At 43.3% G+C, this 18,139-nt stretch overlaps 2 protein-coding genes across 3 annotated transcripts in view; both read right to left on the bottom strand.

The window, feature by feature from the left end:
* Nucleotides 1-427: 427 nt before the first annotated feature.
* TBR1 (T-box brain transcription factor 1) lies at nt 428-10,129 on the bottom strand. The gene is made up of 6 exons (XM_023217356.2): nt 9,194-10,129; nt 8,463-8,617; nt 7,979-8,100; nt 7,257-7,415; nt 6,043-6,104; nt 428-2,940 (listed from the first exon to the last, which is right to left on the bottom strand). The coding sequence occupies exons 1-6, from the start codon at nt 9,883-9,885 to the stop codon at nt 2,082-2,084; spliced, it is 2,049 nt and encodes a 682-aa protein (XP_023073124.1). The 5' UTR covers nt 9,886-10,129; the 3' UTR covers nt 428-2,081.
* A 4,441-nt stretch (nt 10,130-14,570) lies between these two features.
* PSMD14 (proteasome 26S subunit, non-ATPase 14) overlaps nt 14,571-18,139 on the bottom strand; it is a 109,313-nt gene continuing 105,744 nt past the window's right edge. For both annotated transcript variants that reach the window (XM_023217357.1, XM_023217358.2), the window contains 2 exons: nt 17,379-17,441; nt 14,571-14,986 (listed from right to left, as the gene is read on the bottom strand). In XM_023217357.1, the coding sequence (XP_023073125.1) occupies nt 14,888-14,986; nt 17,379-17,441 (162 nt within the window). In that variant the 3' untranslated portion in view covers nt 14,571-14,887. The remainder of the gene's footprint in view (nt 14,987-17,378; nt 17,442-18,139) is intronic.

The raw sequence follows: 18,139 nt of genomic DNA, 5'->3' as shown, positions 1-18,139 counted from the left end.
CCTATTTTGACATGCATTTAAATTACACCCTACTTTCAGCCAACGCCTCCCGCCTTACTCTGTGAAATTTAAAGAAATTCTTAACTCCTTATTTAAAGAACCTCCTTTTCCTGTTCGCATTACTTCCAACTTCAGAGAGAATCAGATAAATATGATGAGAAAAGTGCATATGTTTTCCTGAAAAAAGAAAATGAGCACAGAAAAGTGAAGTTTGGCTCATAGGTAGCCAAATAATTATAAATAAGAAGAAAAAAGTAGTTCCTGGAAGCACTATAAAACAAATTTAAGGGGGAAATGGGAGGTGGCTTCCATTAAACAGGCTGCCCATATTGGAGTGGGGACGGGCTAGTCTTCCTTAACCCTTAAATATCATCACCTATAATAATTAAATTATTTTCAAACTGTAAACTGCTTTCAAACACCATAGTTAGTGTTTTTACCAGGTTTATTTTACTTGTTATACACAGACGATACAAACGAGCAAAAAACAAAACGTTTCTCAATGGAGTGTGTTCTTGTATAAATTATTCAGTTCACAGACAAAACGAAACAAATATAAAAATCACAACATTAGATTTACAGAAGAGCCAAAATATACACACGTTTAGACCCTGAATTCCTATTAGGAAAAAATCCCCCCATGGACTGGAATCTAGATTGAATATTGTGTATGATGCATATTTCACATTAATTTTTAAATACAAAAAAGTATAGGTTTGCTACACAACATTAGAAATCCTACTAATCTATTTCCAGGGGGATTAATGCTCCTTATCAAATATAACAAGACTTAGGGGAAGATCAGTCTTAGTTGCATTAATGCTAGTGTTCTCCCAAGGAAGTCAAATTTCAGCTGTTTCTAGGTGGTGGGGAAGTCATTTTCAAAACTAAAATGCAGTAAAATATACAACTCACACAATTCATCTTCACTAGACTACACTATAGTTACCAACAATTCAGTCATCTATATCATTAATAGAGTATTCATTACAAAGATTTACAGCATATAAAGGTGGAGGGGGTACTGAAAGATATTCAGAAACAGTTTGTCAGCATATTTGGCACCTGCACAGACCAGTAATGGATTTGGCACTTTGGGGAAAAACAAATAAGGCAAAATAATATTGCTGATGTCGAGCTATTCTATTTAGAAGGAAGGGGGGGGAACATACAACTCCAGTTGACTTTGCTTTGCAGGCATCATGCCACTTAATCGACTTGCCTATGAACAGACACCTATCCTTTAAAGGTGTTTGGGTGGATTCTCCTTAGCTATTTGTGTGCATTAGGGCACATAGTAATTATTTCATGCAACGGATTGAGGAGAAGTGGGAAACCCATCACTATTGAGTATTTCATGTTTCTAGAGCCTCTTAGAATATTATCTCACAAGAAAATTAAAAGAGAGAGAGAAGAGAAAGTATGAGAAAGGAGAGAAAGAAAAGCAAAGAAAGAAAAGGAAATAAAGGTTAAGCATGAACTGGTTTTGTGCCTTGACGAGAATAAAAACTAGCCATTCGTTACAATAAATTAACACTATGTACAATCATTTCACAGGCTTTGTTCCACTAAAATTATTAACATCCCTACCATCCATCCATCCATCCATCCACTCGGGGATAAGAAAGGACGCGCTGGGTGGGTCCAGGTTCTAGAGTCAACATCCTATGGTTAATGTGGAGGCCGAGACTTGGCGGGTCGGAATCGCTGCTGCCTGACAGGACTGCCCAGGTCTCCTAAAGGTGAAGAGTTTCATTACAAGAAAGAGAAGTAGGAGGTAAGAGAAAGACGAGGGGGAAGAGGATTGTAGAAGGATAACTCCACAGAAGGAGAGTAAGTAAGAAAACCAAAAGGTTTACAGCAAAGTTGAAGGTCGGTGCGCTAATTGCAGAGACTGCTGTGCAAAAAAAGGTTAAAATCACGCTCGGAGACCTGCACTTATTCGCTGCAGACGGCCATCGAGGGTCAAATAAAATGAGGGGGTGCGCAAGGAGGAGTGTGGGGTGGCGGAGCTGGGGAAGAGCTGTGAGGGGCTGGCTGGGGGTCCGGGCCGCGGCGGGGCCGGGGCGGGCAGGGGCGGCCTAGCTGTGCGAGTAGAAGCCATAGTAGCCGCTAATGTCCTTGGCGCAGTTCTTCTCGCAGTCCCGCTGGGCCAGCACCTCGCTCTTGAGCGGGGACGAGCTCTCGGACACGGGCGTGTCGGCCGGCGAGATCCGCCTCCGCTTGGCCTGCTCGTAAATCCCCGAGTCGCTCGAGTCGATGGACTTGATCGAGGAGGGCGTCTCGATCCAGCTGGAATCGGACAGGTCCTTGGGCTTGGCGTCCTCGGCGGCGCCGGGCGGCAGCGGCGAGCGCTCGGCGGCCAGGCCCTCGGCCTCCTCGCCCAGGTAGGGGTTGGCGCCGGCCATGCGCGCGGCGGCCGCGGCGCTGTTGGGCCAGCAGGGCAGCACGGAGCCCGACTTGGTGCCGCAGTACTGCGGGGGGCTGCGGGCGCCCCAGCCCGACGGGTCGGCGTAGTAGCCAAGCGGGCGGCCAGTGCAGCCTGCAGCCTGCAATGGCAGCGCCTTCACGCCCGCCGCCGCGTAGGAGAGCAGCGTGGCCGCGTTGCCCGCGAAGTCCGTGGCCGTGTCGTAGGCCGAGGCCGCGAAGTCCAGCCGGTTGTTGGCCGGCGTCACAAACCAGCGCTGCGGCGAGGGCGCGCCCGGGTCCTCGGCCTGCTGCGGCGACAGCAGCCCGTTGGTGTGTGGCACGCTGCGGTCCGTACCCGGCCCGGGGCCCGCGCCCGCGCCCGGGTGGAAGCGGGCCTTGGCGTAGTTGCTCACGAACTGGTCCTGCAGAAAAGAGCCGGCCATGGCGTAGCGGGCCCCGGGCACGATCTGCGAGCGCGGCGAGTCGTTGGGCGAGGGGGTCAGGCGGTCCATGTCACAGCCGGTGTAGATCCTGCGGGGTAGGGAGACAGAGAGAGAGAGCCGAGGGATGGCGCGGAGGTCCCTTGGGGTGGGGGTGGGGGCAGAAGGGAAGGCCACCTCCACTTTTCGCCCACCCCCACACCCTTCATCTACAAACTTGCAGTCCGGAATTTCCTGGAGAATACAAGAGGCCACAGACCTCTATCATTCCCAAAATAAATCATGGTATTATGAAGGAGCCCATCTGTCTATGTAGGGACCTGAGCAAGATGCTCATCATCAAGGGAACGACTTCCCTCTTCTCTTGCTCTCTCTGGTCAAGTATACTGGGGTACTGAGAGAGGGGCACAAGCAAGGGCTTTCATCCCACTTCTCCAACATTTGTGTGCACATTAAGGCAGACTGACCTAGGGACTAAGATGCTCTTTGCCCATTGGGCCTTTCCTCTGCGGTCAGAGTTTCTGGGTGAAATTTCTAAGCAAGGTACTCACTCCTCCACCCTTTTAAGACCTATGTCCATTTGATTGTTCAGGTCATTTCTCTCCTTTTTCTAGATTGTTTCAGAAACCCCTAGGGAAAAGCCGTGCGCGCAGAAATCATCAAAGACTGATCTTCACCAGTGTTCTGGAACCCGAGGTTTGCTGCTGGAAGCCTCCAAGGTACTTAGTGTCTATTGTTTCCCCTGTGTGAAACTTTCACTCCCACCTCTACTAATACAAACAAGAATTACTACTCAGAAACAGTAGTCATCAATCAGAAATATTCTCTTAAAAGAAAAGGTGTTATTTACTCTGACCTGCTTTTCCTAGCTTTTGGTCCATTACGGCAGAAACTTCGGTGCAAACCTACTATGCACTTAGCAGCCTACTCCGTGCAGTGGACCACTAATAATAGCTAACCTTTGCGGAGCTTGACTATATGCCAGGCACTGCGAACTAGGTAACTTTTATTATCCCACTTTACCGATGAGGAAATTGAGGCAAAAGGACGTTAAATAACTTGCCCAGCCAACGACAGTGATTGTGTTGTTGGGAATTACCTTAGATAAAATAATCAAAGATTAACTTTAGGCCCTGGGCCTAGAAAATCCCATTAGAATTGAGAGGAAAGCAAGGGTTGGATGAAGATTGGTAGAAGTGTTTTCTCATACACATGCACACATGCCTCCCTTTTTATTTAGCTCACACATAAATGTTTTAATCTTTAGTCAACAGACTGTTTTGAAGGAGAACCTCAGTCTTGTCAGACCTTAATCCTTCAGGGAGGAGATTCCCTGGTGAGTGGCCAAGCAAGCTCCTAGTACCCCATGAACCCTTATACTTCTCCCTCTTTCTCCAAAATTGAGCCATGCCCAAGTAACCAACGTAAAAGGGGAAAGGAAGAGTGTCATAAACCACTCAACTCTTCCCTATCCCCTAAAGATATCAGGGGGTTTTTTTTTTTTTTTTTTTTTGTAGAAGTAAAGAAGTTTTTATGAAAAACTTAAATTGATTTAACATCAAAGAGGAGTGGCTTTTCCAACAGAAGGCAGCCAGAGGAGGAGGGGCATGTGAGAGTTTTGCTGTGGCTGCTCAGGTCCATTCTGTTTAGTGCACAAAATTTCCCTCCTGAAATTGAATTCCAGTTTCAAATAGGAGAAGTAGAGGGAGGCAGGAAGGGAACATAACCAGCAAGGTGCAACTATCTTCTCTGTTTATCACCACAATATTTTAAAAAGAAAAAAGCAGTCTGCAAAAGATACAGTTTAGATGCCCATCCAGGTCCCACCCACTTGGGATTGCTGAATTGATTTGTGCAAAATAAAATGCTTTTGAACAGATGTTCACAACAGAATTAAAATCTCAAAATCTACAGGACTCTCCTCCAACATCTCTAGTCTCTTGGGCCACACACTTTCCACTGTGCTGGGCACACCTTTTTAGATTGTGAGGAATAGAGTAGCCAAGTTTTTATTCTGGGGAATCATATTGATGAGACTTGCTTCCTTTGGAGTACTTTTGAAGAATATATATAGTGCTTATAGGCAGTAATATCAATGACTCTCTTTTAAATTGTTAGAAAATATCAGGAGGGATAATTGGTATCTGCTTGGAGATGGAATAGAGGCAGTCACTTGTCACTTTCTTCACACACTTAATCTATGCTAGTCAAAGGCAGCTTCAACTTTTTAGCTCTGTCTCCCGCGCTCAATGTAAGCCATGAAATTAAGATGTATGTACCCTTTCCTTTTATGGTCAGAAAACATGGGGGAACCCCACAATCCAGATTTAGATTTCTAACACTATCTGAACTCTTAGGCACTATGGACCCTGAGTGAGAATTGCAGAACAAGCCCAGAAAGCATTCAGTTTACACCTACTGTTGCCCCCAGAGAACAGCCTTTTGATAGAAAAGAGGGAGGTAAGGCAGGCCTAAAGGAAAGGGCACCAGCATGTTTAATTAAAACACACCTAGATACAAAAGAAAGAGGAAAATATTTTTCTTTTGAAGTTTATCAATAATACACAGCAACACCGTCTGAATCTTTCCAAAAGCCTAAAATGACCGTAACAGCGGTTCTGCTCACGAACTCGCCTGTGATGGGTGCACATTTGTATTCAGTCCGTGGTAAACTTGCACAGGAAATGCTATTACACAAAACTTGGAAATAGGTAAATAAAAGTCACATATGCTAAGGAGACTGGTAACAACTGCCAGAGGAGCCACATGCACTTTTAGGCAGAATTGCCCGTTTCAGACATAGACAATCTGAGCTGAGCATCTGCAGCGCCACATACAGTACTCGCATCCTGGAACCAGGGCAGCCTCCCCAGCCAGCCAGCCAGCTCCAGAGGCCCGCCAACAACTTTGTAATCCACAGGAAAGCTAAAATTAGGTGGAGGAAACCTCTGACCAAAAACCACACAAGTACCAAGCCACAAGGTCACCAGAGAGAAGGGGAGCCAACAACAACGACAAAAAAAAAAAAAAAAAAGAAGAAGAAGAAGAAGAAGAAGGAGAAGAAAGGGAAACCCTCTAAAACAACCTTGTTTTCACACATTCCAGCTTTCAAAATCCTTGTACATAATAATCCACCTTTGACCTAAAGCCCAATTCCACAACTATTTGAAAAGGAAGATACAAAATTACTTACGTGTCATAATTATCCCGAAATCCTTTTGCAAAGGGGTTGTGATCTATTTTCAGTTGTGTAATCTGGCAAAGAAAAAAATGAAGGTTATCTCACCTTTTTTACATGAAGACTGGGTGTTTGAAAATATATCATCTGCCACTTTTACAGGGGCTTAAGGCCTACAATTTATTAAATAGCAAGGTTTAACTAACTGAAAAATTTGAGGGACTGAGTGGAAAGGAAGTATCATGAAAGTTATGAGGAACATGTTTAAATTAACGATACCTATAACTAAAGGACTGCTTTCAGTTAGCTACCCTGTTTTTTCTAAATTGGTTCAAAATCACATTTTTAAAATGCTTGTTACACACAGTGTACTTATTCAGACAAATATCTTTAAGGAGAACTTGAATTCATCACTAAATGTTGACTATTTTAAGTATTTTATATTTTAAAACGTTTGTCGCTTCTGACTCACAACCTGAGAAACCACAAGTTGCATCTTAAAATCAGGTTGGATTTAAAAGCATGTTTTAATTTCTGATATTATCATTTAAGTAAAAAAAAAAAAAAAAGATAAACACAAAAACCCCTATCACTCCTAGTAGTCAAATCAGCCACTAAAATCAGTTTTTGCAAACTTGCAAAATCGGAAGAGGTTCAAGTGCTAGAAAGCTCAATCCATAGCCCTTAGTAATTTCATTTATTGTAGTTTTCACATATATGAATGTGTATGTTCTTTTGATCTCCCAGAACAGTGATGTTTGTTCATTTCAGCCATCAGTTCTGAGATGGAAAAAAAAGAGAGAGAGAGAGAAATTTTTTTTTAGATGCCAAAGCTTGCCAAGAATAAAATGCACGGGGAAATCTGCTTGTTTTCTAAAGGAAAGAGAGACTTAAAAAAAAAAAAAAAAAAAAAGTAGATTTTAATCTGTTCTAGTTCGAATCCCAAATTAAAACTCCCAAAAGAAGAGTCTTTAGAAATCCTGGCCACCTCAAAGGTGGCCTGGGTAACTCGCGACGAAAACAAATAGAAAGCATTTTCCCACCGGCTTGGTGTTTAGGAAAGGTGCCGTGGGCAGGCTCCTAGCCCTAGGCCTTAAAACGCACAGCGGAGCCAGCTGTTGCTGATGTTAGCGCTGCTAGTACCCTAGACCTGCATGGCGGGAGGATGTGAGAGGGTGGGAGAGAGGTCTGTGCCGCCCGCCTCGCGCCCAGCCCCTAGGTCTCCTTACATCCGTGTTCTGGTAGGCGGTGACGGCGATGAACTGAGTCTCGGGGAAAGTGAATGTCTGCACGCGGCCGGGCTGGCTGGTGTCCTCTGTGCCGTCCTCGTTCACTTCCACCACATGCAGGCGGGGCTGGTACTTGTGCAAGGACTGTAAAACCACCATCTGTCCGGCGGAAAGAAAGGGGAGCGCCGGGTGGCGTGTTAACGCGGTCGCTGTGCGCGTGGCTGTGTGCGCCCGGCTGCACGCCCGGACTGGCGGAGGCAGCCTGCAGCCGGCCTCCCAGGCTAACTGACCGCGAGACTCGCCTGGCTGGCGGCTGACTGGCTGGGGCAGACCGGCCTTCGCACCTCTGGGAGCGAAGATAAGCCGGGGCACCGGAGAAAAGGGGGAAGCCGACCGCCCGATCCTCAGGGCCCTTCTCCTAGTCCTCCTGTAAGGAGGAACAAAGATTTCCACAACCTGAAGATCTTGTGGGGTTTCTTCTCAAAATCAATCGGTATTAGTATTTGGAAAGGTCGGGCACTCCAAAATTGGGCCGACGAGGGTGTTGTCAATGAGAACAACTTCATAAATTTAACATAAATTTGGAGGGTGGAAATACAATTTTTAAGTCTTTTTAGTGAAGCAAAGAAACGTGCATCCAGTTCCATATGCTGCTTTGCACTGACGAACTGGATGTCAGGGAGAAAGGGGTGAGAGAGAACACGAGCGCTTGAGCCACTGACCTGCCCATTGTTATTTGAAGCTCCTTTGTTGTTCGTAAGTTTTAATTTTCCAAAAGAGATTTCTTGGCGCATCCAGTGAGCCCCAGTGTTGGGGGAATCCGGATGCATATAGACCCGATTTCCTAGAGAAATAAATACGTTGTTTACATATGCCCCCGGCACTGCCCAGTCCCAGCTCCTCACCACGTAGGACACACACACACACACACACACACACACACACACACCTTACTCTACCGTGAAGCCCATTAGCTGGGGCTTTTTTAGGCCGTTCTTTCTTCCTATTAACTGGGGGTGATTAAAATAGCTTTTGCATAATCCTCCCCCTTCTCGCAGCTCAGTCTGTCCCCCTGTCCCCCTCGTTTCCTTTTAGAAGTCATTGGCCGATCGTTTTAAAAGTCGCTCGAGCCAGTCCACAAAGGCTTTAATTAATCATTCTCACCTAAATAAGTGTCAAGAAAATGTGTTAATTGGAAGGACTTGCCTTGCACATTGGTGTCCGCTTTGCCGCAAGGAACCCATTTGCCTCCTTGAAACCTCCAGTGATTGGGATCCGCCAAAATCACATCCACAAAAATATTGTAATGAGCCGTGGGATCGAGACCAGAAATGTTAAAACTTAAAAAAGGAAACATGCGCCTATTTAAATTAAGGGGTGGGGGGAGAAAACAAGGAAAAAAGAAACATAAATGTTAAAGATTAAATGCAAGAAGCGGGGCGCCAGATAGCAAAGCAAAACTTGTTCTTGCAGCAAATAGGGACGAATATTTGATGGGTTAGAAAAAGGGTGGTGGGAGAAGAAAAGAAGTGCAACCCAAATCAGGGAGAGCGGCGGGTGAGCTGGAGTGGGAAGGCGGCAGGTATCACTGCCCAGGTGGAGAGAGAGGTTGGCGACCTGCGTCTCCACCTGTCCGTGCATGCCAGTGTTGATGCGTCCCTCCCATCGCCCAGCCGCTGGCCGGGGCTCTTCCTTTTTCTTGCCTTCCTCTGGCCACTGACTGGCCCTCCAACCACGTACCTAGAATGGGGTCCCCCCCAACCAACATCACCGTGGTGGTTATCCCTTCCACTTTCCCCCTTTCCAAAACCAGCCAACTCTAGGGCGCCTTCCACTCCGCTCCCGACCCCAAATCGTCGCTGCCGCGGCAGTCACAACCTAGGTGCACTTGTCCCCGGCTGCGCCTGGAGCAGCGGCAGCCAAAAATGTAGTATTACCTTCCCTGTTTGGTGATGATCATCTCCGTTTGGTGCCGGTGAAATTTCAGCCAAAGAGGCCTGTTGCACAGGTACACCTGTGCTTTGCCGGGCACCAGCCCCGGCTGGGTGGAGGAGAACTGGTAGAACGGAGCTCCTTGGTAGGAGTGGCCGTATTGCTGTGGGTAGGGGTAGCCGGCCGTGGGGTATCCCTGCGGCGAGGAGTTGGACAGGAGGCTGTTGTAGGCTCCGTTGGTGATGACCGGGTGGTGGGCCATGTAGCGGCTGGGGCTGCCGATGGAGAAGGCGGGGTGCGCCGGTCCGTGCTGGCCGGGGTACGGGAACATGGCACTGGGAGCAGTGGCCGCAGACTGTGGCTGGCTGGACTGAGAGAGGAGGTAGCGATCTGCAGCAGAGCCATCGAAACTGTGACGAAGCTCAGAGACCCCGTCCAAGACAGGAGAGAGTTTACTTCTCTGGACGTCCCCTGGTGAGTCCTTGGAGTCAGGAAAATTGTCTGTATCTGACTGATTCGTCATCCCCCTGGTAATTTTTTTCAAAGGTGAACTTCTCTCCAGGTTGTCAGTGGTCGAGATAATGGGATGATCGTGCAAGACAAGCTCGGATCCGCCTGAATGTGGGTAGCTGCTGCTCACATTGAGAAATTTCTTGGAGAGCATGATAGAAGGAGAAAGGCAGTGCTCCAGCTGCATAGCTCTAGAACCTGAACACTCGCCCTCCCGTCCCTGGTTTTTGAAGTCCTATTTATCATAAACTAGAAATCCACAGACCCCCTCACTAGACAGAAAGCACTTCAACCAGCAAATGCTTCTCAAAGGTTTGATTTACTTTTTTTTTCCCTGGGAGAAGAGATTGGCCAATTGACACTATGCAGCAATCAGAAAAGGCTCACTTTTGATCTTGCTGCTTGTGCAGCCGATGAAACGGCTCCTGCCATTGGTTAACTGCTGACAGTAATTTAATTAGATAGACATTAATTAGGATAATCACCTGGCTCCTGGTAGCGACGATCATGGCAAATTGAAGGGGATGATTTTATTGTTGGCTTGGGGGGTGGGGAATGTGTGTTGGTTTACGTGAGCACTGTTGTGTCACCTTTAAGCTTTGTGACCACTGCTTTAGGAAGATTCAAAGATGTGCAATTTACTAAACATTTCCTACCTTCCCCCCCTTCCCCCATGTAGAGCGGAGGGGCGGAGGAGGGAATTCGACGATGCTAGGAGACTTTTCGGATCTGAATGAGCCAAATATTCAGTTGAATGTAACGATTTCAAGTGCAAAGTATACAAAGCGCGAGCCGGTGGCCTCTTCTCGCCCTGTAAAAGTTCCAGAGTCTGTCTTTTCCAGCTAATACAAAAGCACACAACACCTGAGCTGGTGCTTTGTGAGCAGGTCCTACGTGTCCTCAGCACCCCCACCCCCACCTTTTAAACTGCAAACATAAATAAATAAATCCCTGCTGCTGAGAGCCACAGCGACAAGCAGAAGGGGGGGAGAAGAGGGGGCGAAAAGCAGCAACTCACCCACCAATCCACCCACCTCAGGAAGGTTCGGTTTCTTGTTTGAGCACAGAAACAGTGACAATCTATGATCTCCTTTTTAAGTTTTGAAATAATCATAAGCTGTCGGGCTAAAATGCCTTAATGTATTTGCCGTGATGTTTACCGGGTCTTTACTAAATATTTTATCAGCGAACTTGGTTGCAGATTATCTGAAGAGCATCTAACTGGGGGCAGGCGCCATGCATCCTTCTTGTCCCTCTGCATATCCTTCTCTCTGAGGTACTGGCTTGGCGACAGGTTCAAAAGCTTCGCCAGGAAAAGAGAGGGCCGAGTCCCCGTGCAAATGGGCTCGTCAGAAGCGCTGATCTGGGGAGACAGAGTGGAAGTGGTGTCAACACAGTAATCGCTACTGAAAACGTGTGTGTGTGTGTGTGTGTGTGTGTGTGTGTGTAATGTTTATATAATCTGGAGGGGAGAAAAAGCATCCATGCCAGTAATTTTAAAATGAAAAAGAATCTAAAGAGGAATAGAAAAAAACCAATTTAAAAGGATGTTGGCACAAATAAATAGCACGAGGCCCAAAGAGACCCCGAGGTGTAGGGAGGAGGTCTCTCAGCATCCGCTCTACAGAGGAGCCCAGCCCTCGGCCTGAGCCAGAGGGCCAACAGCGGCAGAGGCTTTTTATCCACCCAAAACCGCCTCCCGCGGCCCGACGCTCGCTGACCTGCCCTCCCGCGGCTTTCGTCCAGGACGCCGAGCCGCGCGGGAATGAGCAGGAGGAGCGCCGCCCAGGCGGGCTCCGCCCGGGGGAGTGAGGGAGCGCGGGTTGAGCTGCGTCTGGTGCAGACCCCAGGGGCACACGCTCTTCCCGTGCTGGAGGCGCTGCCTGGGCACCTCAGCCGGGGGAGCCTCTGGCTTCGAGCGAGCGCGTCTGTCCTACCCGTACTTGGGGCAGCTCACTGCGCTTGGGGACATTGGGTGGGGTCCTGAGCATGGGCGGAGACGGGTTAACCAGACTCGCCGCTTCGCCACTGTGGTGCATTTTCAGAGCGGCGCCTCGGTGGGCTGAGCGGTCAGCGCTGAGCCAAGACTGCGCCCCTCGAGACGGGCTGGGCGCCTTGGCTGCAGAGGGCACCAGCCGCGGCCTCCATCAGGGCGCCGCGGGCAAGGCCCTGCGCGGGCGGCCTGGACAGGGCAGGTTGATGACCAGATGTCCCAGACTAAAGCCGAGACAATTTTCTGGGATAAAAAGAGAGCCAGACCCATTTTTCCTTTCGAAAGCAAACCTCAGCTCTTGGTCAGGAAGCTTCATAAACAAGCAGTCTTAGCTGTTGAGTCGTTGGGGTGCGGGGGAGGGGAGTAGGGGATGCCATTTGACATTTGTTTTTCTGCCCTTGACCTTCTACCGCCATTTGCCTCATGAGAGGCTTTTGACCTCTTGACTACTTTTGGCTACTTTCGTTTCCGTCTTTCTCCCATCTTCAACTTCTCTGTCCCTGAGTGCCTCTCCCTCCGTTGCTTCGGAAGACAGTACTTTCCTCCGTTCTCAGTGGGACAGAGCCTTAAGTGTGTGAAGAGGTGAGACATCACCTGGGCTCTTTTTGAGGCTTTGCCATTCTGGATACCTTAAACTGCTTTTTTCTTTTTTTTAAAACAAAAAGGAAGAATGCTAAAATGAAATGTTAAGGTGTTAAAGGATAGAAAAGGGAAAGAGGGCACCTTCTGCAGAGTTTTTAAGGAACTGATGTGCTCTCTGACCCACTTTGGATTATCAGTAACAAATTCAGTGATCGCTCACATATAGGCTATGCCTTGAATTTATATATACTAATGAAAATGAAGGCTTTCCTCAGAATCACCACACGTGCCTGTGAACCATACTTCTAAAAGAAGGCCAGGGCTTCTCAAACCTTAAAGTGTATATGAACCACATCAGGATTCTTGATTATGATTCAATAGGCCTGGGGTGGGGCTTGCTTTTTGTATGTATGACAAATTTCCGTAAGACCCAGATGCTATTGTTCCAGGCAGATGACACTTTGAATGGTGAGGCCAGAGCTTTCAGTGCTGCCATACTAGTCTGAGAGAAAAGCAGGGACATTTCTGCACTAGAGACAGACAGTTTTGTTTCCAGAGCTGCTTTACCTCTGCATGGTGGAGGGGTAGATATGCTCAATAAGCATGCTTGAATGCGTGCACGTGAGTGCGCACACACATAGTCTTAAACAGCTTCCTGAGTTTGTGATTAAACGCATCTTTTCAATGCCTAACTGGGCCTGGGACATCAGGCTGCTGTGAAAATAGCTGTACATTCCAAGACAAAGGTGTTCCCTGAGTCTGGCCTCTTAGGGTTTCTTGATTTTGATTGACTCCAAATCTACAAAAATATAGGTTTTTGCTAGCAAAGATTTTGACAAGGTTCTGAAATTGGGAATGTCACCAACATGAACCAAGTGAGAATAAGTAGTGTGTGGCTACAGGGAGTCCAGGAAGATGGGGTGATCAAATAAGGGCAAAAACAGGCAAGGTAAGCCTTCCCAGTCACAGGATTCAGGATATTTTCAGAGGACTAAGTGGAAAACAAAAACAAAAAGCCCTTTCAACCCACATATTGAGAATAGTTCTTGAAATGTTAAGGCCTTCTTCTGAGGGCACTGTGCCCCCCAGAAATCACTGACTAGCACTCATTAACAACATCTGCGAAATAAGTTAGAGAATCTTATTTGTAAAGGGAAAAATCATATCCAAAAAGCCTGCACACAAGTTTGAATTAGGCAAAATAACACTTCACTAACTTCCACTTATATTTTAATTTCAAATGGTTAAATGTAATCCCAACAACTTTAATACATATTACATGTCCTACATAAAATATACTGTCACTATATCTGAAACAATAAACCACAGGACAAGCAAGAAATGCTCAGAATACTTCTTACTCCACCAAAAAAGATATTGTGAAACATACTGGGAATTTAAGCCATTTCTACTTTCAGTTTCTGGTAACTTCACTAGGCAACCAATAAGAGCCTAGACTTGTTCCAGTAGGACAGTAATTTGATCTATCACAGCACTCATAACAGTTCTAATAGGTTAAGTTAAATTCCAAGTCCCCATGTAAAACCTTCCTTTAACGAAGCCTCAGTAATAATACTCTCACCATATTTTCACAAACAAGGGTGCAGACTAGAATTAGATCTTTGTCTCTGTATCTTTTGCCATACTCCTTGGTATAATCAGTATGGTTCTGAACCGTAAGTAATAACAGGGGCAGTTACTGTTGTACATCACATTAGAAGTTGGTATTAGCCATTTTTTTCTCTATTAGAAAACTGGGTAGTCCTAATTTAGAAAAGATGAGACCAAACAATAACAAAATTATTGCTTATAAGCTTATATTAACCTCACATTATGACTACTTTTCTCATTTTGCTTTTTAGACATTATATACTTTCTGTGGTTATTTTAGATAAAAGTCCAGTAGAGTTTCCAGTAGCCAGTTCCCAGTTTCAAAACTGTTGGTAGAAATGTACTCTTTTAAAACATGATAAAGTCTAAATTAAAATTGCTCCCTTTTCTTTGTAAATGTACTACTCCAAAATCCTAAAAGTATGTTTATAAGATAGTGAGTATACAATATTTAGCTTATGACAAATGCTAATAAAATGTCAACATTTTTTCTGAGTTACTAATTAGGTAGCCACTCATTAATGGAAATCATTATATATTTGTGAAATTTTGTTATCACACTGATGTTTTATGTGTTATAAGATCTTAAAATGCAAAGGGAAACATATCTTTGTGTGAGATTTCTAGATCACTGTCAAACGTTATTCCATCAATCCCACCCATTGCCAAAAAGACCTCAGGAGGCATAGATTGTAAATGTATTTTATTTTGTAAGTAACAATCAAAATATATTTGTGCTACTGATTTTTTCAAATATTAAATGGGATCTTAACAAAATTTGTCCACTTTGATGTACTCATGTATAACTTTAGAATCTGCAAAGACCCTGACTAAAGAAACAGAAGTAATTGCACAACTGAGACTGAAGGTGTTACGGTGCTGCAAATGATGCCAGATGTCTTACATTTAGCCAAGTACACCTTCAGAGGTCCCTTGATTTTGAGCATTAGGAACAACAGAGGAATATACACTGAAAGCATCATTAATAGCGTTTTTCGTTGCTTTATTTAAATACGACAGTATCCAACATAGCTGCTAAACACTGGACAATATTTGAGGTCATAAGTACATCCACATGTTCCTCCAAATGACGTTTGGGGTCCTAAAAGAGCAAAAATAAGGAAAGAGAAAACAGAACCATATTATTGGTAGATAAATTACTTAAATTTTTTTCAGTAGCTGATGAAACTGGTAAAGAAAGCCAGACCTAACTTAAATATTTTACAATTTAACTTTACTAGTATATTGTTTTATTCTTAGAATTTCTAAATCAATTAAGTAGCTAATAAAATAATAGATTACACAATGAAAGCTTGATTTACACAATGCAATGACTGTGTACCAGAGATTTTTATAAGGAGTAACAAGGAATTCTATACAGCTTACAATCATCTGATTTTTTTAAAGTTAATTTATATATGTCTACCTGTCTGCATATACGTGTATATTCTCTACCATTCATATATCTTGAATGTCTGAGGGAATGCTTAATTCAAAGCGGACATACCAATGGGTAAGAGTTCAGTGTGAATTCTCAGCACTTCTTCTATATTTTATAATAGCAAAAATCAGAATTCTGTACAATCTTAATATTTCAAGAGTAGTGCTTTAAATGATTCAGAAAATATTCTTGGGTCAAAAGTTGCTGTTTGTAGTTGAAGAATTTAAATACAATTTGGATCAATTCTAAAATGTTAAGAATGTTTCATGTAGCTATTCTGAAAAAAATATATCACCGAAAATTATATAGGTACAATCCTTTAACTTAAACCCGATCATATCTATTTTTGAAATAGACTGAGTTAAAAAGGAGGCTTAAAATTGTATTGTAATAAAGGAATTTAAATTAAAATGCTTAGTATGTATTTATGTTTTAGGTGGAATTAAGTATTTGAGCAAAATTTGAAAGTTTTGAAATAAGGAATATATATTATGCACAATAGAAAAATTATTATTTAAAGGATTATATTCTTACGGTTATTGTTAAAATACCCAAGACTCCTAACTTTAAACAAATGCTCATTATTGGAATTATTTCTTGGCCGTGCTTTTCTAACCCTTATTTTAATACACTGTTTTTGTAAAACAACCCAGAGATACAACATGTTACAAATAATTTCAAGTGACTAGACTACAATATATTTTTTATTTCAGAAATAAGTCTCAGGGCATTTTAGGTGAAAAAGACTGAGAAACACTGGCAGGAGAAAAAAAGATATTGGTTTAATTCCATTATAGACAGTTTTGCTTTTGTCACGCAGTAGGCCAAACCAGTGAGGTAATAACTATATTTTTAAAAATGATTCTGATGATTATTAAACTTTGCCAATTACATATTTTTCAGTTTCATTTTTTATTTAGACCTTTTATTTGCTGCTTTAAATCAGTATCAGGAAACTATGGCCTCGGAAAGACATTTATTCAAAAAACAGTTACTGAATTCTATAAAGTATAAGGCTCCAAGTTGGTGATCTAGTATTATGATTAAAATAAGTAGTGGAAAGATAACAAGGGTGATATCACATAAGATGAGAAAACAAAATGAACTGTATTTCATTTTGCTTTTTGGGGGTATTTGTTTTTAAATTATAATACTCAGAAGGTAGTGAAATTTGATTTTCTCATTTATAACATATGATAAAGTCAGACCTTTGCCCCTACTGCTCTGTTGGAGTAATTCATTTTATAGTGAATTGGTAACATGCTTCCCTCAGTTATCTATTACTTCTTGTGGCAGCTGGGTGATTCTTAGAGATTTCCCATCCAAGAATGGTCCTGGCCCAAACCTACATAGCTTGTGAGATGTGATGGGATCAGAGCATATGGTAGGATGGCTGAAAGCAAAGACAGCTTAGTGTCTTGCATCTGAAATATCAAGATTCTGCCAACATCAGCAATATGATAACCATGTTCCATGAAATGGGGAAAAAATGTAATCGACATTCTTTAAAAAACAGTCTAATTAATCTGTAGATTCCTTTAATTGGTTGGTGTCTTCCCCCACCCTCAGATAATAGAGACTAAAATATATATTTCATCTTAGAAAAGTGAAAGAGCAAATACTTAAAGCCCTTTCTCTTCACTCAGTGTAACCCAATAAGGCTCAGGAATATTACCTACATATTGATAAAGTACATAATTAACAAAACTTGTTACATACGAAATAAATCTACCCTATTATCTTTTCTATTATCTTATTTATCTGTAGATTAAGATCATACTTGAAAAATTAATTCAGAACACAAATGTCCTAATTTGTTCCTAGTAAATTATTTTCACTGAAGATAGTATCTCATAGGTATTTGTGATTTACTTCTCTATAGAGAACCTGACATCAAATAAATTTAGTGACCTTTACAATTAGTATCACATTTACATGACAGAAGAAAAATGTAGAGTGGACAGGAAAAAAATTATATAGGCCCTAAAACAGTTTTAACTCTATAAGAACATGCTATTATGCAACTGCATAACTTATTAACAGTATACCTCACCTGCTTGCCAACATTCTTTATTGCCAGCTGTTCAGGTGTCATCTTATCTTCTTCTTCTACAGCCTGTGAATGAAACACAAAGGACAGAGTTTAAAATTATAAATTCTCTATTCCCACTGCAGGATAATCACCAAAAATAATGATGACCAGAATTTTCATTCATAGAACTTTTATTCAAAGAATTTACTGAATAAAATTGTGCTAAACTTCATAATAACCTTCAGGGCATTAAAACTATCAGCAGCATCATTTTGAAAACAGACAAGAAATACACAGAAAGTACTGAAAATATCAAACAGGATCACTAAATGGTTGTGTTGACCATTTGCAACACAAATTGACCATTACTGAATTCTTCAGGAGATGGGAGATGGAAGTACCTGAGGTGGCACTTATGGCACTGTGGTACTAACTAATTTCGTTCTGTTGCCCTCTCCTTTTCCTATTTGCACAGTTCTTTCCCAGTTTCCCATTTCTCTGTCTCCTTTTTTATCAGTCTAGCCTGCCCATAACTTCAGTATCTATTTAACTATCAATAGCACTTAGGATCAAAGGATCTACTGACTTTTGTCCACTAAACAAATCACATGGGTTTCTCTCTTAGTAATTTCACGTCTTGAAATCTCTAAAAGTAATACATGTATTCAGAAAAAAATCTGAAACTACTCCACGAGTGATCTTTAGTAACCATGAAGAAATTGTCATTTGAAGTTTTCAACAAAAAATTACCTGAACTAAAAACCAAATATAATCAAAATTAA

This window comes from Piliocolobus tephrosceles, chromosome 11 (genome assembly GCF_002776525.5).
Source record: "Piliocolobus tephrosceles isolate RC106 chromosome 11, ASM277652v3, whole genome shotgun sequence".
Classification (NCBI taxonomy): Eukaryota; Metazoa; Chordata; class Mammalia; order Primates; family Cercopithecidae; genus Piliocolobus; species Piliocolobus tephrosceles.
Note: the sequence above shows the minus strand (reverse complement) of the source record. Positions and strands in the feature narration are given on the sequence as shown.